The following is a 16,926-nucleotide window of genomic DNA, read 5'->3' on the forward strand; positions in this document are numbered from 1 at the left end:
ACATACATATATTACTGAGAGTACTTTAAAAAATGTGTTTCCTCCTATGCTAGCCTTCTACTTGCTCCCTCCCTTGAGCCAGAGGTATATCTATTTTAAAAATTCCTCCCAAAAGAATAAGATAGTCTTATGTCCTAGTTTGAGGTATTATACTATTCTTTAATTACCTAGTGAACTTGTAAGAAGGTTGGCTTCTGCAGAACACAGTACCATGTGCTGGATAATGACAGCCTCAGTCAATGATAACATACGGTTACATAGGGCATACTATGTGCCAGCGGCTAATTCAAGTACTTTTCATCTGTTAGCTCTTTTTTTTTTTTTTTTTTTTGAGATGGACTCTCACTCTGTCACCCAGGCTGGAGTGCAGTGGTGTAATCTTGGCTCACTGCAACCTCCACCTCCCAGGTTCAAGTGATTCTCCTGCCTCAGCCTCCCGAGTAGCTAGGACTACAGGCGCGTGCCACCTTGCCTGGCTAGTTTTTATATTTTTAGTAGAGATGAGGTTTCGCCATGTTGGCCAGGCTGGTCTCGAACTCCTGACCTCAGGTGATCCGCCTCAGTCTCCCAAAGTGCTGGGATTACAGGCGTGAGCCACCACACCCAGCCCATCTGTTAGCTTTTATTAGTTCTCAAAACAACCTTTTGAGGCAGAACCCTTTCCCTCCCATTTTTCAGATGAGAAACCTGAGGGCATTGAGTGTTAAAGGAACTTGCAGCTTGTAATAATGTAATATGTAGTGAAAGGAAATAACTGGATTCTCTTACTCATATCAGAAAACTGTTGTGGAACATTTGTGTAGATTTTATTTACAGTGAGAATACTGACACTCTCAAACTTGATCAGACATTGTATGTTCTCTCCTTCCTGGACTCAAGTTTTTGTTAGACTCTTTTGAGTTGGAAGAGGAGGGTCAGAGTTTCTTGGTGGATGATTTGTGTTTGTCCTTTGAAGTGGATGATATTGCCCAGCAAGAGCGCAAGGCGTGAGTTGCTAGCCCTGAAGAATACCATCATGTAAGAGGTGGGTGCAGGAGAAAGAATAGAGCAGGATCCTGAAAAGGAACGGCGAGAGACAGAGAAAGGAACCAGGAGAGGGGCCTGCAGTAGGAACCAGGGAGAGCAGGCAGTTGAAGTGGAGAAGAAGCAGCAGTGTCAGATGCTGTGGTTGTTCTCAAGGAGCATGAGGGAATTGTGTCTTGCGCCACGGCAACTGGAGTGTTTGGGGACAGAACTGAGTTTTACAAAATCATTGTGAGGAAGCCGTAAGTATAGACTGCTTTTGAGAAGTTTAGCTATAAAAGAGAAAGGGAATTTTTATGATATGTGTCTGTTTTTCAGCTTTTGGTTTTTGCAGATTTATTTTACCTTCCCTATTTTTTATTATAAAAGTAATGTTTGCTCATTATGAAAACTTCAACTATTAATAGTGTAAGAGTGCATATTAATAAAAGTCCTGTTTCAGATCCCCCTTCCTTCCTCCCATATTCCATATCCCAGAGAGCATGACCCTTAACAGTTGACTGTGTGCCTTCCAGATGTTTTCTCTGTGTATAAAAATATGTACTGCATTTTGTTTTTGACACACAGACACACACGCGCACACACACACTTTTTTTTTTTTTTCTGAGACAGGGTCCGTCTCTGTAACCGAGGCTGGAGTGCAGTGACGTGAACATGGCCTCACTGCAGCCCCAACCTTCTGGGCACAAGCGATCCTCCCACCTCAGCCTCCCATGTAGCTGGGACCACAGGCGTGTACCACCTGATGCCCAGCTAAATTTTCTTTTTTTTTTTTTAGAAATGGGGTCCTGCAGTGTTGCCCAGGTTGGTCTTGAAGTCCTGGGCTCAAGCAGTCCTCCCATTTTGGCCTCCCAAAGTGCTTCTATAACAGGCATGAGCCACCACACCTGGCATACATATTCTTTAAACATTGGGTAGTTCTCCATTTTATAGAATTGACTTTAATTCATTTAACTGCTCTCATATTGAACAACTGAGTGATCTTCATTTTTTCATTATTCAAAAAAAAAAAAAAGGTCCAGTGAGCATCCTCTTACCTCTGTAAGTAGGTCTAGGATCTATCTATAGAATTGCAAGGTGAAAAGTATGGACATATAAGTTACATTTAAATTTTTGATGCTTATTGCTCCTTTTTATATTAATTTTCTCTTTTTTCTCTCCCTCCCTCCCTGCTTCCCTTCTTGCCTTTCTTTCTTTTTTTTTTCTGTTTTTTTTTCACCCCTTTGCAATGCAATGGTGAGATAACATAGTATTTGAATTCTGAAGAAGCCACTAGGGAGTAGAGTATTTGAAGATTCAGAGAAGAGGCCTGGGAGAAGATGGGACCCAGAGTATATGTGGAGATCCAAGTCTTAGGCAGAAGGAGGAGTCTCTTGCATTACAACAGGAAGGCGGAGCAGGAAGAAGTAGGGCTCGTGGATACAGAGAGGCTTCTCTGTTTGGAGGCACACATTTGGGAAACCTTCTTTGGGTTAGAAGGCAAATTACTGGCTGAGAGTGAGGATGGAGAAAGTGGGATTAGAAGCTGAAGGAGAAGGAGGGGGATTTGAAAAGACCACAGTGAAGAATGGGAGAGGGAGTTGGACAGGACCATCTAGGAGAATTGCTAGGCAGTGGCAAAGCCCAGCATTCAGGTGGAGTTGATTTTTGTTGGTCCATTTTCATTATTCGCAGTAGTTACGCTCCACAAATTACCTTGTGTGGAACCATTGCTCTTAGGGGAAATAGAGGGTTAGCTTCCTGTGAGCCTCTGGTCACATTTTTGTCTACTGATCAGTGTGTAACCTTGTTTTATGTGTGTTTCTGTTTAAAGACACCTCATTTAATGTATATTCTTCATTCATTAAAAATTGAACTCACAAGTAAGAGCACTATCACTCCTGCCTGATGAAGCTTATCTAGCACAAGTATCTTCTCTGTAAGGCAACATCACAACCTTTTGGCACTTAGGGACACTAAACAACACCTCAGCACTATGTCAGGGGCCATTTTAAACAGTAGCATCACCCAAGAAAAGCACAAAAATGTAGAACATGTGGCACTAAATGGACCACACAAAAGACACTTGTTCCCAGTACGAGAACTGAAACAGGAAGGTAAAGCGCCTTCTTGATTGACTTCAGCTGGGAACGTGTGTGTTGAGTGACTCAAAAGTGTTGTCAGTCTGTGCATGTCCACGAACACTGCGAGTATTATTTTGGGGTTACAAATAAATTGTAGCAAGTAGATGACTTCACAAACGTGGAATACAGTATGTGAATAATGAAGACTGGCGGTATGTCATTTTTTCCTTCCCATCACCATTTACTAGACTTGGTTAGTGGAGACAAGATGGATACCTGAAATGATAGAATGTCACCAGGCAAATATTTTGCAAAGGATATCAGGGCAGAAATTTTAAAATGTTGGCAAGAAAATGTTTTTTAAATGATTGCTAGGAAAGGAAGGCTTGGGGTGAGGAGAGCTGCTAGGGAGGAAGTAGAGGGATCAGTGTGAGACTAGAGTTTCTGTTGAGATTGAGGAAGAGGCATCTGGGGGTAACTGGGTTTGCAGACTGGAATAGGAGTATGTGTCCCAGGGTTGGATTTTTAAATTTAATACTAAGAAGCAGAGCAGTTCTTGTTGGGGACTAGATTCATGGGAGTGAGGGCTTGAAGTAGAGAGGAAGGGAGTCAAAATGCCAGGGTATTGGATAAGTCTTCCATATGGATGACGAAAGTACTCAGATGGAAAGGAAGAGAATAAGCCAGGGCTAAGTGTTTGGGTGGTTAGCATGGGGGAAGAAGAGGAGGAGAGTTGCTTCAGCCACATGGCTCGAGCCTCGGAAGGGGAGAACTGGCCTAGGATCCATGGTGTGGTGGGAGGCAGCAACCCGTCCTGTGTCTATGGGAGGTAGAGTTGGGAACATGAGCACCCTTGGGGAAAGGCTTGAGAAGGACGAGCTAGGTATGACTGTGGGCAAGGAGGGTGAGGATGTAGGAGATTGTTTCTTAAAGCATAGCTTTCCGGTGAGCCTGAGATAGAGACTATGGGGAGAACAGAGAGAGCTTGGCTCAAGGGAGCAGAAGCTCAGAATGGTATGCCCACAAGGAACTAGAGGCTGTAAGTTACTAAAGGGCTGAGCTCTTAGGATCAGCCAGATATAGCTGACTGTGAGAGAGAGGAGAGAAGCAGCCTTCTTTGCATGGGGTGGCTGTAGGGAGTGGGGGTAGCTCCTGCTTTACTTGAGAGATTGTATTTCCCAGGGATTCCAGTCTCAGCTGTATGGAGAGACTCTGTTCTCTCTGGGGGGAGTCAGCTTAGTTGTAAATTTGATGTATGTGGTATATCAATACATTCTAATTGAAAAAATGCTGATACATAAGAGAAAATATTAAAAGTCCATCATTCCCATTTTGCCCCTTCCTTTTCACTACCACTTCCTAGAAGAAATCATTATTAACATTTTGGCAAATATACCTCCGGACTTCTTTTTACTATGTGTTTACATATGTATGCATATGTGTGTATATTAATGTATGTATATAAACGCATATACTTATGTATATGTATACACACATAATACACATATGTATACATAATCATATACCCATAAATACATGTGGACCCCCACGTCTAATTTTCTCATAAACTAACTCATTCTGTGTTATGTGTTCTACCACTTGAATTTTAACTATATGTTTTAGAGAACTTTCCATGACAGTAACTGTACAGCTACCTCACTATTTGAGGATTGATTGCCCTGGCTCTACACTCTGGTCTAAGTTCAGCATTCAGGGTTCTGCAGCACAGACACTCCTGGAGCGGGTAGAGGTCTGGCGTGATACGTGTTTCTACTTGAACACATCTGCTTGTGTTAGTGGGAAGAAGTCTGAGGGGCTGAACCTTCTCTCTAAGAATCCAGGGCAGGGTATGATCCACCTCAGGTCTCGTAAGCCTATATGACCTTCTAAATCAGAATGTCTCTAAGTAGGGCCCTGTAGGCATATGTATGACATGTGTTATACAGAGTACATTCTTACTAGCATTCTTAGGAGCCTGTCTCATCCAAGTAATAAACTAGGAGAGACGCTTTTCTTTCTTTCTTCCAACCCAGCTTTGGTGGAGAAAAAAAGATTGACTTCTGTGCATATGCACCAGCTGTGGTCTGCAGCCTTCAGTGCAGGGCAGACCGTCCACTCTGGGGCCATGCTAGAGCTGAGTGTGCTGTGCTGGTGTGCCTTCCAGCTTACCCTGGGGACACATCTTGGTACAACATAGGGAGTGGAGAAAGGACCTGCACTTGTGGGATATTATGCTTTGCCCCCTATCCGTGTGCTTGTAATGTAACTGAGAATGTTACCAGAATGCCACAGCTCAGCTGTTCCCACTTTAATAGCTTTCGTCTTTAGATTCTGGTTATTTGTTTAGTTGTTTTATTACTGTTAATGTGGGTGGTTTGATTAACATTAAGACTATATCATGCCTGGTGTCCATGTTTATTTTTGTGTGTGTGTGTATGTATGTGTATATATATATATATATATATGAATATTCTGAGTTAAAAAAAATAATTCAACCTATTTTACCTGTTTCAGGTTTGTGGATACCGGATAAAGCTTCACTTTGATGGGTATTCTGATTGCTATGACTTCTGGGTGAATGCAGACGCTCTGGATATCCACCCAGTTGGGTGGTGTGAGAAAACCGGCCACAAACTCCATCCTCCAAAAGGTTTTGTCACTTTTTGTTTTATATTTTAAATTCAGTAAAAACTCATTTTCTTACATGCTGCATTAGAATTGTTAAGAATTCAGACTTTATGAAAATTCAGATAGGCACAAATTTAACCTTATTATTTATGATGAAACCACGTTTATTAAAGTTAAAGAAATAAAAGTAGAATCCAGCTTAGGAAAATAAAGTATGTTCATATGCTTATTTTCATGTAAAGTAACATTTGCATGATACTCAACTTTGACTACAAATAATGTTTACCTGCAAATTTCTATTATTAAATACATACATCTTTGAAAAAACTGATTTGAAAAATTAGTTTAAATTAGTTTATATAACTAAGTTTAGTGTTAACTGGTTTAAACTAATTTTTCAAATCAGTTTTTCATTATATAGAAAATCCTGAGAAATTATGCTTGACCGTATAGATCTTAATATTTAGGAGATTGGCAAGAAGACTGTAACACTAAAAATTTGCTTAGGTGGGGGGTTGAACTCATAGCAATTACTTTTCTTATATTTGAGTATTTTATATTATAGTCCCCCAGTGATTTTCCTATTTCATGTTTATATCAAAGTTCAAGAATAACAGATATCGTCTTTTTCACTGTCTCCCTAAAGTATTCCCTAATTTTTTTTTGAGACGGAGTCTTGCTGTGTCGCCCAGGTTGCAGTGCAGTGGTGTGATATTGGCTCACTGCAGCCACTGCCTCGCAGGTTCAAGCGATTCTCCTACCTCAGCCTCCCGAATAGCTGGGATTACAGGTGCCTGCCACCATGCCTGGCTGATTTTTGTGTTTTTATTAGAGACAGAGCTTCACCATGTTGGCCAGGCTGGTCTCAAACTTCTGGCCTCAAGTGATCTGCCCACCTTGGCCTCCCAAAGTGCTGGGATTACAGGTGTAAGCCACCGTGCCCGGCCATATTTAGTAATATCTTATTCCCTTCTATTTCAATCATTACATTGATTTTTGTTTATGTCAAAAATTCAGGTTACTGGGTTGATATTTTTGGCCTCTCTCAGGACTTTAATGCATTAGCCATCCCTTTGTTTTAAGTGAAAAAATAATGGCAGAGTGGTATTTTCAGATAGCTGAAGGATTCAACAAAATAGCATAGAAAAAGTGAGGGTGAAGAAGAAAATCTGTAAGCCTTTTCACGAATTGATCTCTTATATATGGTAAATTATTAGCTGTTTTTTTCATGCTGCTTTCTGGACTTTAATGAATGTAAAATAAAGCATATTCGCAGATAAAATAAGATGCTCAATTTCCTTTTTAAAGGAAATGTTAACTTCAATGAAATTGTAAAAATTAAGGGGAGGACATTTCCCTTATTGTAATTTGCCAGCATCCTTACTTCATAAACCTTAAATTGTCCTTCTTGAAGTGATAGGCCAAAAAGATTTTACCTGTTTCATTTCTATTATTTCCACCTTTCCACTTGTTCCTATAAGTTAGTCTTCCCAAAATAGACTAGGTGAGAGAAAAATAAAGAATTTTGACTATTGTAGTTCAGTATCTATATCGCTGAGGAATTCTACCTAAATACTGGTACAAATACCCTGATAATAAGTGTCCTGGGTATAATACATATTTGTTTCCTTATTCCTTTTCTTTATATCCATTACCATTCATTTAGAATTGGAAAATAATAATACAGTTTGTTGAAAATAAACATAGTCAAAATATACATAGTTATGAATTATGAGTTAAATTTTGTTTATTTAAAAAGTCATTTGATTGATTTTGGCATGTTAGAGATAAAAGTGGGACTGGAAAACTAAGTGTAAAATATTGTGGTATTTGAATCAGTCTGTTCATATGTGCTTACTCTAGGGTATAAAGAAGAAGAATTCAATTGGCAGACCTATCTTAAGACATGTAAAGCTCAAGCCGCTCCTAAGTCATTATTTGAAAATCAGAATATAGTAAGTACATAGGAAACACGTTTTCTTTCAAAGGAAGAAGGTTTTTGAGTGTCTCATAGGATCAATTACAAGTGATAACAAGGAACTATAATAAATTTTATTGCCTTGGTAAATAGAGTACTCTTATCTTAATTAAAGTTTAAAATTAGCTTAAAATCTTCATGAACAAATATGTTTTATAGCCATATTATGGTTGTCTCTTTTATTGCATAGTAGAAGACAAGATAGTACAAGATTCAGGTGAGATGTACAATTAAGATGCATAAAAAATTAAATTGGCTGAGATATTTTATTGTTATTATCACTTATATGGGAGTGCTGTTCAAATGGGATTCACATAGCCAGATGAAGGTAGCCCTGTTTCAGTTTACGTGTAGGAGGTCACTGGAGACTGTGACATATCTTCACTCTAGCTTATAGCTTTGTTTACAGTAAACAAAAACAAAATCTGGATGTGCGTGTCTTTTCTACTTCTTGACCTGTATTCCTGCTTTCCATAACATGTTCCTTCATTGGCCGACTTGATCCATGACATTTTTCTTTTCCCAAGTTCTGATCTAATTGGAAAGAATAAAGGGCAAGCCAGTGGAAAACCAAAATGCCATCTTTACAGATGGTCAGAGCTGAGTTGGAGGACGTGCATGGCTTGTATCTGCAGACAAATAAGCTTGATTCTGAGCCCTAGAATTGAAGAGATTTAATTTGCCTTTCACGCCCATCCCCCAAGCCTGGAGAACACTAGACCCTTGAGGAGCAGAGTGGAAACTGTGCACCCTGCAGCCCAGCTTTCTCTCTAGTATGATCAGTTCCCCCTTCCCAGAGTCACCAGGCTGGTAGCAGTGAGTGAGACAGTGGGGAGAAGCAGTAATGTTTCACTAACAGCATTCCCTTCAAATGGAAATAAATAAATATCAAGAGCAGGAGAAACCTCCTCACTCCAAAAATCCTTCATTTGGGAAACAGTGTTAACCAGTTGGTTTGAGAGCATCAATCTAATGGCTGAAATGTTTTCTGATTTAATCAAACACAAACCAGGTTGGATTACAGAACTGACACATTGTGGTTTGTGTGCATGCGTATGTGTGTTTAGGTTACTAATAGTGTTAATGGGCCAGCTTATTATTTTAAAACATCTTAATTGAGAGGGTAGTGTAATTGCCGAAGTGTAACAGTGCATTGTCAGTTGGTATTCTCTGTCAAAACTTATCCCAGGGAGGAAGGTCAGTTGGGTGGAAAACTTAGCAGCCTGCTGTCTCTGCTCCAAGTTTCCTAATCCCTGTCTGGTTCTCTGATGATGACTTCAGTCAGGGATTTGATTAACTGCCTTGAACGGTCTTCCTAAATTCTATGCATTGCCAGCATACAACTTAATCTTGGGCTCTCCATTTCGTATCTAAGAGACAATTAATTTTTCCATTTCTAGATTACCTCAGAATACTCAAACATTTATGATCAGAACTCGGATAAATTTCAGTACTTAAATGCATAGTAAAGATTTCTGTATAGCATTAGTGCCTTTTCTATCCATTCAGACACAACTTACTCTAACATTTTCAGATACACGGCTGTCTACATTTTTGCAATGATAGTTGTATAATTATAGTAAAATGAGAGATAGCATTTATTTTGCCTAAAGTAGTTAGAATAATATCCGTATAATTGAGTCTAACAGAGGTTTTTGTTTGTTTTTTGTTTTGTTTTGTTTTGTTTTTAGGGAAGGAATGACTTGTAGTGTGTTGTGATTTGCATAATTGGTATCTAGATATACTAGTCTATAATATGTAGCGATAGATAGATTAAGATATTATTCCTCACAAAAGATTGTAAGAGATTTTATATATTACTGTACCTTAAGCACTAACTCTTACAGAACTTCATTGTTTTTGTTCCATGTTCTGAATGACTGGTTATCTATGGATTTCTTTAAGTTACCAACTATTTTGAATAGCTGTGTACATCAACAGCCAATTCTTTTGCTGCTATTAGGAATAAAATATATCTGTAGTGTTGAGTAAAAGTTGTAATAATTTGCAGCCTTTCATATATGAAGATGACCTACTTTCGGTAGAGTACTCTTTTGAGAGATATTTTCGGAAGTGGGAGTGAATTTGTACTGACTCATGCACATTTTTAACTTGATTAAGTGCATATTTTGTGTGAATAATTTTCATTGTTAAGTCTGTAATCAAGAAAAGAAGGACAAAATGTGAACTATATGGTGAATAAAATTTGCCTACCTATTATAGTTTTCTAATTAAGGCATCAAAACACATGTTAAAATTAATTATTTTAAATTCTGTGAGGTGATGGATATTTTCGTTTTGAGGCCCAGATAGCTAATTGGGTGTAGCAGTAGGACTTTTTTTTTTTTTTTTTTTTTTATTGCTGCTTGTTGGAAAGCGACCCTGCTGTGAAACTGGCATATGATTTTTAAATTATGTGAATACAGCAGTGGATGCTGGGCCTTTGAGCAGGAGGTGCAGAGAGTGTGCAGTTCTTGCGGTTGTTAAGTGTGTGCTTATCTCTAATTAAATCTGTGTGTTTCCATAGACAGTGATCCCATCGGGCTTTCGAGTTGGTATGAAGCTTGAGGCAGTAGACAAAAAGAATCCCTCATTCATCTGTGTTGCTACGGTAACAGATATGGTGGACAATCGTTTCCTGGTACATTTTGACAACTGGGATGAGAGCTATGACTATTGGTGAGACATTTTCTGTTGTTGTGTGCTTTTAAAAATTTAATGTTTATCCAAGTAAATGGTTTAAAAACAGTAATAGTGCAACGCTTATAACAAAAAATCAGTGTTCTGCCCCACTTTTTCCTATTACAGGTTTTTAATTTTTTACCTGTTCCATATGGGATATATTTTAAATAACATCCTTTAATTTTGCTTTGTGATTGGTATTTTAGTTGACTTCCTACTATGGAAGTGCAGTCTGCACACTCCACATTCCCAACATATGTTCACACGTATTTTAATCTTCCCTTCTTATTTTCATGCCCACCAGCTAATTTAAACATTCGTAATAGCTGACTACAAAATATATTGAAGAATATTATTTTTAATCCTTGCAGTTTTGAGATATCCTGAACAAAGTTGTAAAAGCAACATATTTTACAATTATATAATTATAAAATAATTATAATAAAGCCATTATATTTTGATTAAACAGTTGAAATAAGGATTTTTCATACCAAATTCATGTTCATTGATTGCTGTAATTCAGTTTCCTGGTAAAAGACATTTCTAAAGTGTTTAGTTCCTTCTAGAGTACACTTGAATTGAGAATATTTTAGAGAAGTAACAGATATCTTTATAAAATACAACTTGTGTTATAGGATAAGTGAATATTAACTTATATAAATATTGCTAAATGTCAGGGAGGTTTGTTTTTTGACCTAATTTTTTAGTATCCATATATTTAAACATTCAGTAGACACATTGATAATTTCCATTACTTCTCAGATGGGATTCTTAGATACTCATTAGTTTTACTTGCATTGTTTAAAAAAGAAGAGATGTTGAAATTCATTTGCTATTCATATTTTTAAAATGCTTTCTATTATATGTTACCTATGCTTTTTGCAGAATTTTTTAAAAAATGTAGACAGTTAGTTCCATGATTAAATTACACAGACCCAACTACGGTTGGCCTTCTGTATCTGTGGGTTGCACATCCATGGATGCAACCAACTGCAGATCAAAAATATGAAAAAAAGAAAAATAGCAATACAATAATAAAAATAATACAAATACAAATATACAGTATAACAATTATGTAGTATAACTATGTAAATAATTGTATAAATGTGTAAATACATAGCATTTACATTGTATTAGGTATTATCAGTAATCTAGAAATGATTTAAAGTATAAGGGAGATAAAGTAAACAGAAAGATGTGTGTAGGTTATATGCAATTACTATGCCATTTTGTAAAAGGGGCTTGAGCATCCTTAGATATTGGTGTCCAAAGGGGCTTCTGGAACCATCTCCTGCTGATACCAAGGCATGACTGTGCTTTTGAATATTTTGTTTGTTTTTCCCAGCTTTTTTCTGCAGAGCATAATTTTTCCTTATAGGACATCTTTATATTCAGTTTATAATAAAAGTTTTTCATTGAAATACAGTCAATTTCTAACATATACAAAAGTAGAATAATAGAGCAGCCCTGCTGCAACCTTTACTCAGCACCAACAATTATCGACTTATATCCAGTGTGTTTCCTCTGTATTCCTACTCCTAAAATCCCAACTCCGGGATTGTTTCAAAACCAATGACAGATATCAGAGCATTTCAGTATATATCTTCTAAAGAGAGGAATTATTTTTATTTTTAAAAATATAATAATAACTATGATATTACTAACATACTTAAATATTTCTCCCTATTGTTTTAGTGGGATTTTTGTTTATTTTTAGCTTGATGGTTTTAGGTCCAATAAGGTGTACACTTTGTGATTACCTTGCTTGACCTCATTTAATTTACAGATTCCTATTCCTCTCCTTTCTTCCTCGTTGATTGTAGCTTTTGTTAAAGACACCAGGTTGTTTGTACTGTTGAGTCTCACAGTTTGATTTGTTGATTGAAACCTCATCTTATTTACTGTGTTCTTCTGTTCCTCCTATTTACTGTAAATTGGTGGTTTTTGTTTTACTTAAAATTGTTGGGCCTGCATGGTGGCTTATGCCTGTAGTCCCAGTAATTTAGGAGGCCAAGGTGGGAGATCACTTGAACCTAGGAGTTTGAGACCAGCCTGGTCAACATAGCAAGACCCCTGACTCTACATAAAAATTTCAAAAACAGTAAAGATTTTCTATACATATTTTGAATGGGTGAGTGGATGAGAAAACTAACTTTGGAAACAGTCTAAATCTGTCCTGAATCAAACCTGTTTGTCTCCTTCTGTGCTTGGTGGGCTATGATGATGGCACTACTAGGGCGATAACTGGGCTCCAGGCCTTTTCTTAATAAATAACGCTAAAACAATGACTAGAATCTGTTGAAATGAGAATATTTTGTTTTTAAAGTTAGGTTTATTTCGGGAGGATTTTTTAAAAGCTTTTGCCTGATTTGAACAAAATAGGTGAATGTCAGTTTATTTTTGTGGTCTCATAAGTATTACAGTGTTTTAAAGGTATAAGTTGCTGATTTGACATAAGATGCGTTGCCTTTGAAAACATTCATGTGGAAAAAAAGTAAGGGGAGAGTCTAGAAGAATTCGCCACATTCATTTTTCGATGCCAAATGTCTAGGGAACAAACAGGAAGGATCCTGGGTTCTAAAAAAGATCCTGGATTCTAAAAAGATCCTGGGTTCTAAAAATACAAAGAAAAGAAAAAAATTGATCTCTTTTAACTCGAGTTTTGTGCTTTTATGAGCACAAACTAATTATTTTTAGGATGGAATGTACTTTGAGGATTACTTAGACTTCCAGCTACTGACATGAAATAATTTTTTGTTAATTGTCTGAAAACGAAAAGTGTGTTTTCTTCCTCAACATGCAGTTAGGATGCAATGGAAATTGTTTAAGTGCTCTGGAATTTCTCCACTTTTACTAAATATTATGCTCTTTGATCTTTGAATTTTGGAATGGTTTTTATCTGCATAAATTACTTAGGTATGTAATTGAGGTTACAGATTGGGTTGCCTTTCCCAACTTAAAATAGTTTGGAAATGAGATATTTTTTGCTTTGAATTGAATAGTAATTCTTTATCTCTTTTTTACATTAGTGGGAATTTGAAAATATATATGTGTCTGTATACATTTGTGTTACTACATGTTTAGTTGCAATAAAACATTTCTAACTTCCAAAGAGGAACATGATAAAAATTTATGTAGGACTGAAAAAGTAGCTATGAAAGGAAAATAGCATACATTAGAATAAAAATGGCTTCACCTCTGGGTTTCTTCTGTGCTTTTGTTACTGATAGTTGGTAGCTGTTCGATTCTATCTCCTTGACAGTTGTTAGATTTAGGAATAATCCTAGATATAATAGAATATTGCCACTAGAAAGGACTTTAGGGACCCAGGAAGGTAGGTCAGTACCACGGGGAGGGTACCTCCAGGTTACTGCTGCCCTCCCGCCACTGCAGCCTCTTTCCTGATTATCTGCCTGAAGGTTGGGCTCTGGGGCAGAACACAAAGAGAACAGTCACCTCTTTTCTTCCAGGCACTAGGAAGGAACCTTTCTTTTAAAAAATGTTGTTTTCATGTACCCTTGTCTTTTGGGATCCAGGAAGGATTGACAACAGGATTTGGTCCATTGTTTAGTAGAAGGCCTAAATGAACGAGGTTGCAGCTTCAGCCATTTTTTATTCCATTGTACTTTGGTGTCCCAGTGGATTCAGGGCAAAAATTAGTAACAAAAAGATCTATGAAAAAGAAAAGGGTTATTAGTGAATTAGAACAAATGTAGCAGTGGGCCTTTTCCTGATTGCCTGTAAGTGTAGTGTAAACTTTTTTTTTAGAGATGACTCTCTTTTACATTTACAGATTAACAGCAGTAGTAATTTTATGTGTCTCCCTAAAATCATGTTGAAAAGTTGTCAGTTTCTTAGAGCAGTGTCAGTTAATAGGCTTGTCACTATTTGGTTAAATTTGGGAAGCACTGGTTGGTGGTGGTGATGAGAAGGCCGTGGAGATGAATGGAACCTGGGCTGTTATGAACTTCAGCTCTGGGGGGCTCATGGTCTGGGGAGGGAGAGAAACTAAACACCACTGTCTTGGCTGCAGGGATAGATGGTGGTTATTGCTTAATTTTTAGAACCAACCACTTGGAGGGGTGATGGCACTTGGAGGGAAGGACTGACTCAAGCTCGCTGGAGGGCTCTTGGGGAGGGCTTCTTAGAGGACATGGGGATTTGAGCTGGACCAAGAAGGAATGGGTACTTAGAGGTTGGGATGGAATATTCTTGGCTAAGGAAAGCACTTACTTATGTTTTGGCCCAGGGGTAGGATGTGTTTGGGTAATGGCAGCCGGTTTATTCAGTGCATTACTTAACACTTCTAAACTTTAGTTGTCTTCTGAAAGGGATTAATAATAATACCTGTCCCATCAGGTGTCGTGGGGATTAAAATAAGAGTTTTAGGAACAGAAACTGATTTGCAAAAGGTTGAAGAGCGATAAGGGATATTAAGCAGAGAAGTTTAGTGCTGAAGGCAAATGGATTATTGCTTAAGAGGAAGTTGACTTCTAAGGAGGGTTCCCTGCACCATGAGCATTTTTGAGCTTGGTTTTTAGGCAGAAGGCAGGAAGCCACTGTGGAGGGAGAGAGTGGAGATTTCTGAAACTATGGGTAATACAGGTGGCACCAAGTCTCCTAGGAGCAGCTAGCCTCAGGAAGAAATAAACTTTCTTTTCACTCAGCCTGGAGAAAATGAAGAAGTAAAAGGAAAATTTGATACAAGGGTGATGAGATGCTATCACCTTTATCTCTTCCAGGTATTCATTGTGTTAATGAAAGATTTTAAGCTTGAAGCAAATTAATAATATTTCAAACAGCTACTGTGGGTAATAGAATTGGACATGAATTAGGGATGGAAAGGATCACTTGCTGACTCGGGCTGATGAGGTTTGGGGTTTAGTAGTAAAGTGCAGAGTAATGGAGGCCCTGAAGAGTTCACATATAAGGGGAGCCAGGAGAGTTGGGTACTGAGTAATAAATTGGTAGAGTCATCATGGTCTGTGTTATAGGCAGTTAAGAAGCCAAGTGTCCTGTATTTCTTCAAATAATCTAAACCACTCTTGCTTAATGGAGAGACTTTGATGTTTTCCATAAGTAAGCATCTTGCAATGTTCTCCTTTGACTCTGGCTGAAACTGCAGAGCCCAGCATGTGTGCATTAGTTTTTGTTTAGCTTTTGGCTGTGACTGACAAAACCAGAATCCCTTTCTTTTCTACCCAAGTGCTTGGTGAAATCACTTAACCTCTTTGATTTCCATAAAATGAGGATCTTCATGTCTCCTAACTTTATCCTTATAAGCATGGATTTTTTAAAAAATAGGTTATTTCTTTGGTTTCTGGCCCTTTTAGAATTTACCGTCTGAGTCTCATTGGGTCTTAGCAGTCATTATGAATAATTTGCACTTACACATGAAATGTATTTCAAAAATTTGAAATGGAGGCTTCTTTCATGATATACATAAAAACCCAAAAGAAAGGAAGAGTACAGCAATCAGTGTTTTGTCATACTTTTTACCTTTAGTTGTTCTTCATATTTCTTTTCAGTTACGTTTCTACTTTTGAACACTAGATGGGACTAAGAGATGACTTGTTTTACAATAGTAGCAGAAGACTATCACAGCCTTCCAACTTTTGAGTGAAGTGTTGTTTGCTTATTAAGAAAATATAAGTAAAATAGATAAAAACAGTAATATTTTTATCTTCTCTATTGAGGCAGCTTCTTTGTTTTAAGTGGTGACTTTGATCAATATCTAGATATTATTTAAACTTTATATTAGATTCAGATGGTACAAGAATGAGTGACCATTAAGAGACCACAGTATTTTCCTTAATTGCAATTTGTATATCCAGCAAAATCAAAGAGTAATATTCAGTGTTTCTACTTTAAAATAAACACTGTGAGTCCGACAGATAATTATAAAAACTACTCTCTAAGTTCTATTAGATTGAGAAGGAAAAAATTAAATATTATATATTTGTTATTTTTTCATTTTTTATGATGCTATCTATGAATTAACATCCTTCCCTAAAATAAAGGCAGTAAGACATTAGTAATCCATAACCAAAATGATTTTTTTAGGAAAACACTAGGATATCTGGAAGTAGAGCTCCATAGCCTTGTTTGTATAATTTATAAAAGTGCATCTTAATGAATTGTGTATTAAAATATCTTTTATGAAAATATGTATTGTAAAAAATATAGTGATTGCAGCATGAACTTGGCATTGACCTAGCAGTGCTTGGTTTTTTTTTATATTTCTAAAATAATGACCAGAAAAATAGTTTGTGGTAGGAACAGTATGAGATAATAACTGAATAAAGGAAGAAGCCTTTAAGTATTAAGGAAAAGATATTTTCTACTGAAGTAAGTTCTGAGAACCATCAGCATTCAGTAGTGGTTACATGAACTCACAATGTATTATTGTCCCAGGCTGTGCCTTTAGAAAGTTTGGCTTGGTTGACTGTGTGCTAATCTCACCCACTTAGGATATTTTGTAGAAAATTATTTGTTTCACTATTCATAAGACTTCCTTGTTCCCTGGAAACTCCAGCCACACTGTTACCTTCC

The 16,926-nt window shown here is 37.3% G+C and overlaps 1 protein-coding gene across 14 annotated transcripts in view; it reads left to right on the forward strand.

The window, feature by feature from the left end:
- The window catches only part of L3MBTL3 (L3MBTL histone methyl-lysine binding protein 3), a 127,887-nt gene that overhangs the window by 46,790 nt on the left and 64,171 nt on the right, over positions 1 to 16,926 (forward strand). For all 14 annotated transcript variants that reach the window (XM_063813457.1, XM_016956299.4, XM_063813462.1 and 11 more), the window contains 3 exons: positions 5,601 to 5,736; positions 7,578 to 7,669; positions 10,220 to 10,371. In XM_063813457.1, the coding sequence (XP_063669527.1) occupies positions 5,601 to 5,736; positions 7,578 to 7,669; positions 10,220 to 10,371 (380 nt within the window). The remainder of the gene's footprint in view (positions 1 to 5,600; positions 5,737 to 7,577; positions 7,670 to 10,219; positions 10,372 to 16,926) is intronic.

Source organism: Pan troglodytes, chromosome 5, assembly GCF_028858775.2.
Source record: "Pan troglodytes isolate AG18354 chromosome 5, NHGRI_mPanTro3-v2.0_pri, whole genome shotgun sequence".
Classification (NCBI taxonomy): domain Eukaryota; kingdom Metazoa; phylum Chordata; class Mammalia; order Primates; family Hominidae; genus Pan; species Pan troglodytes.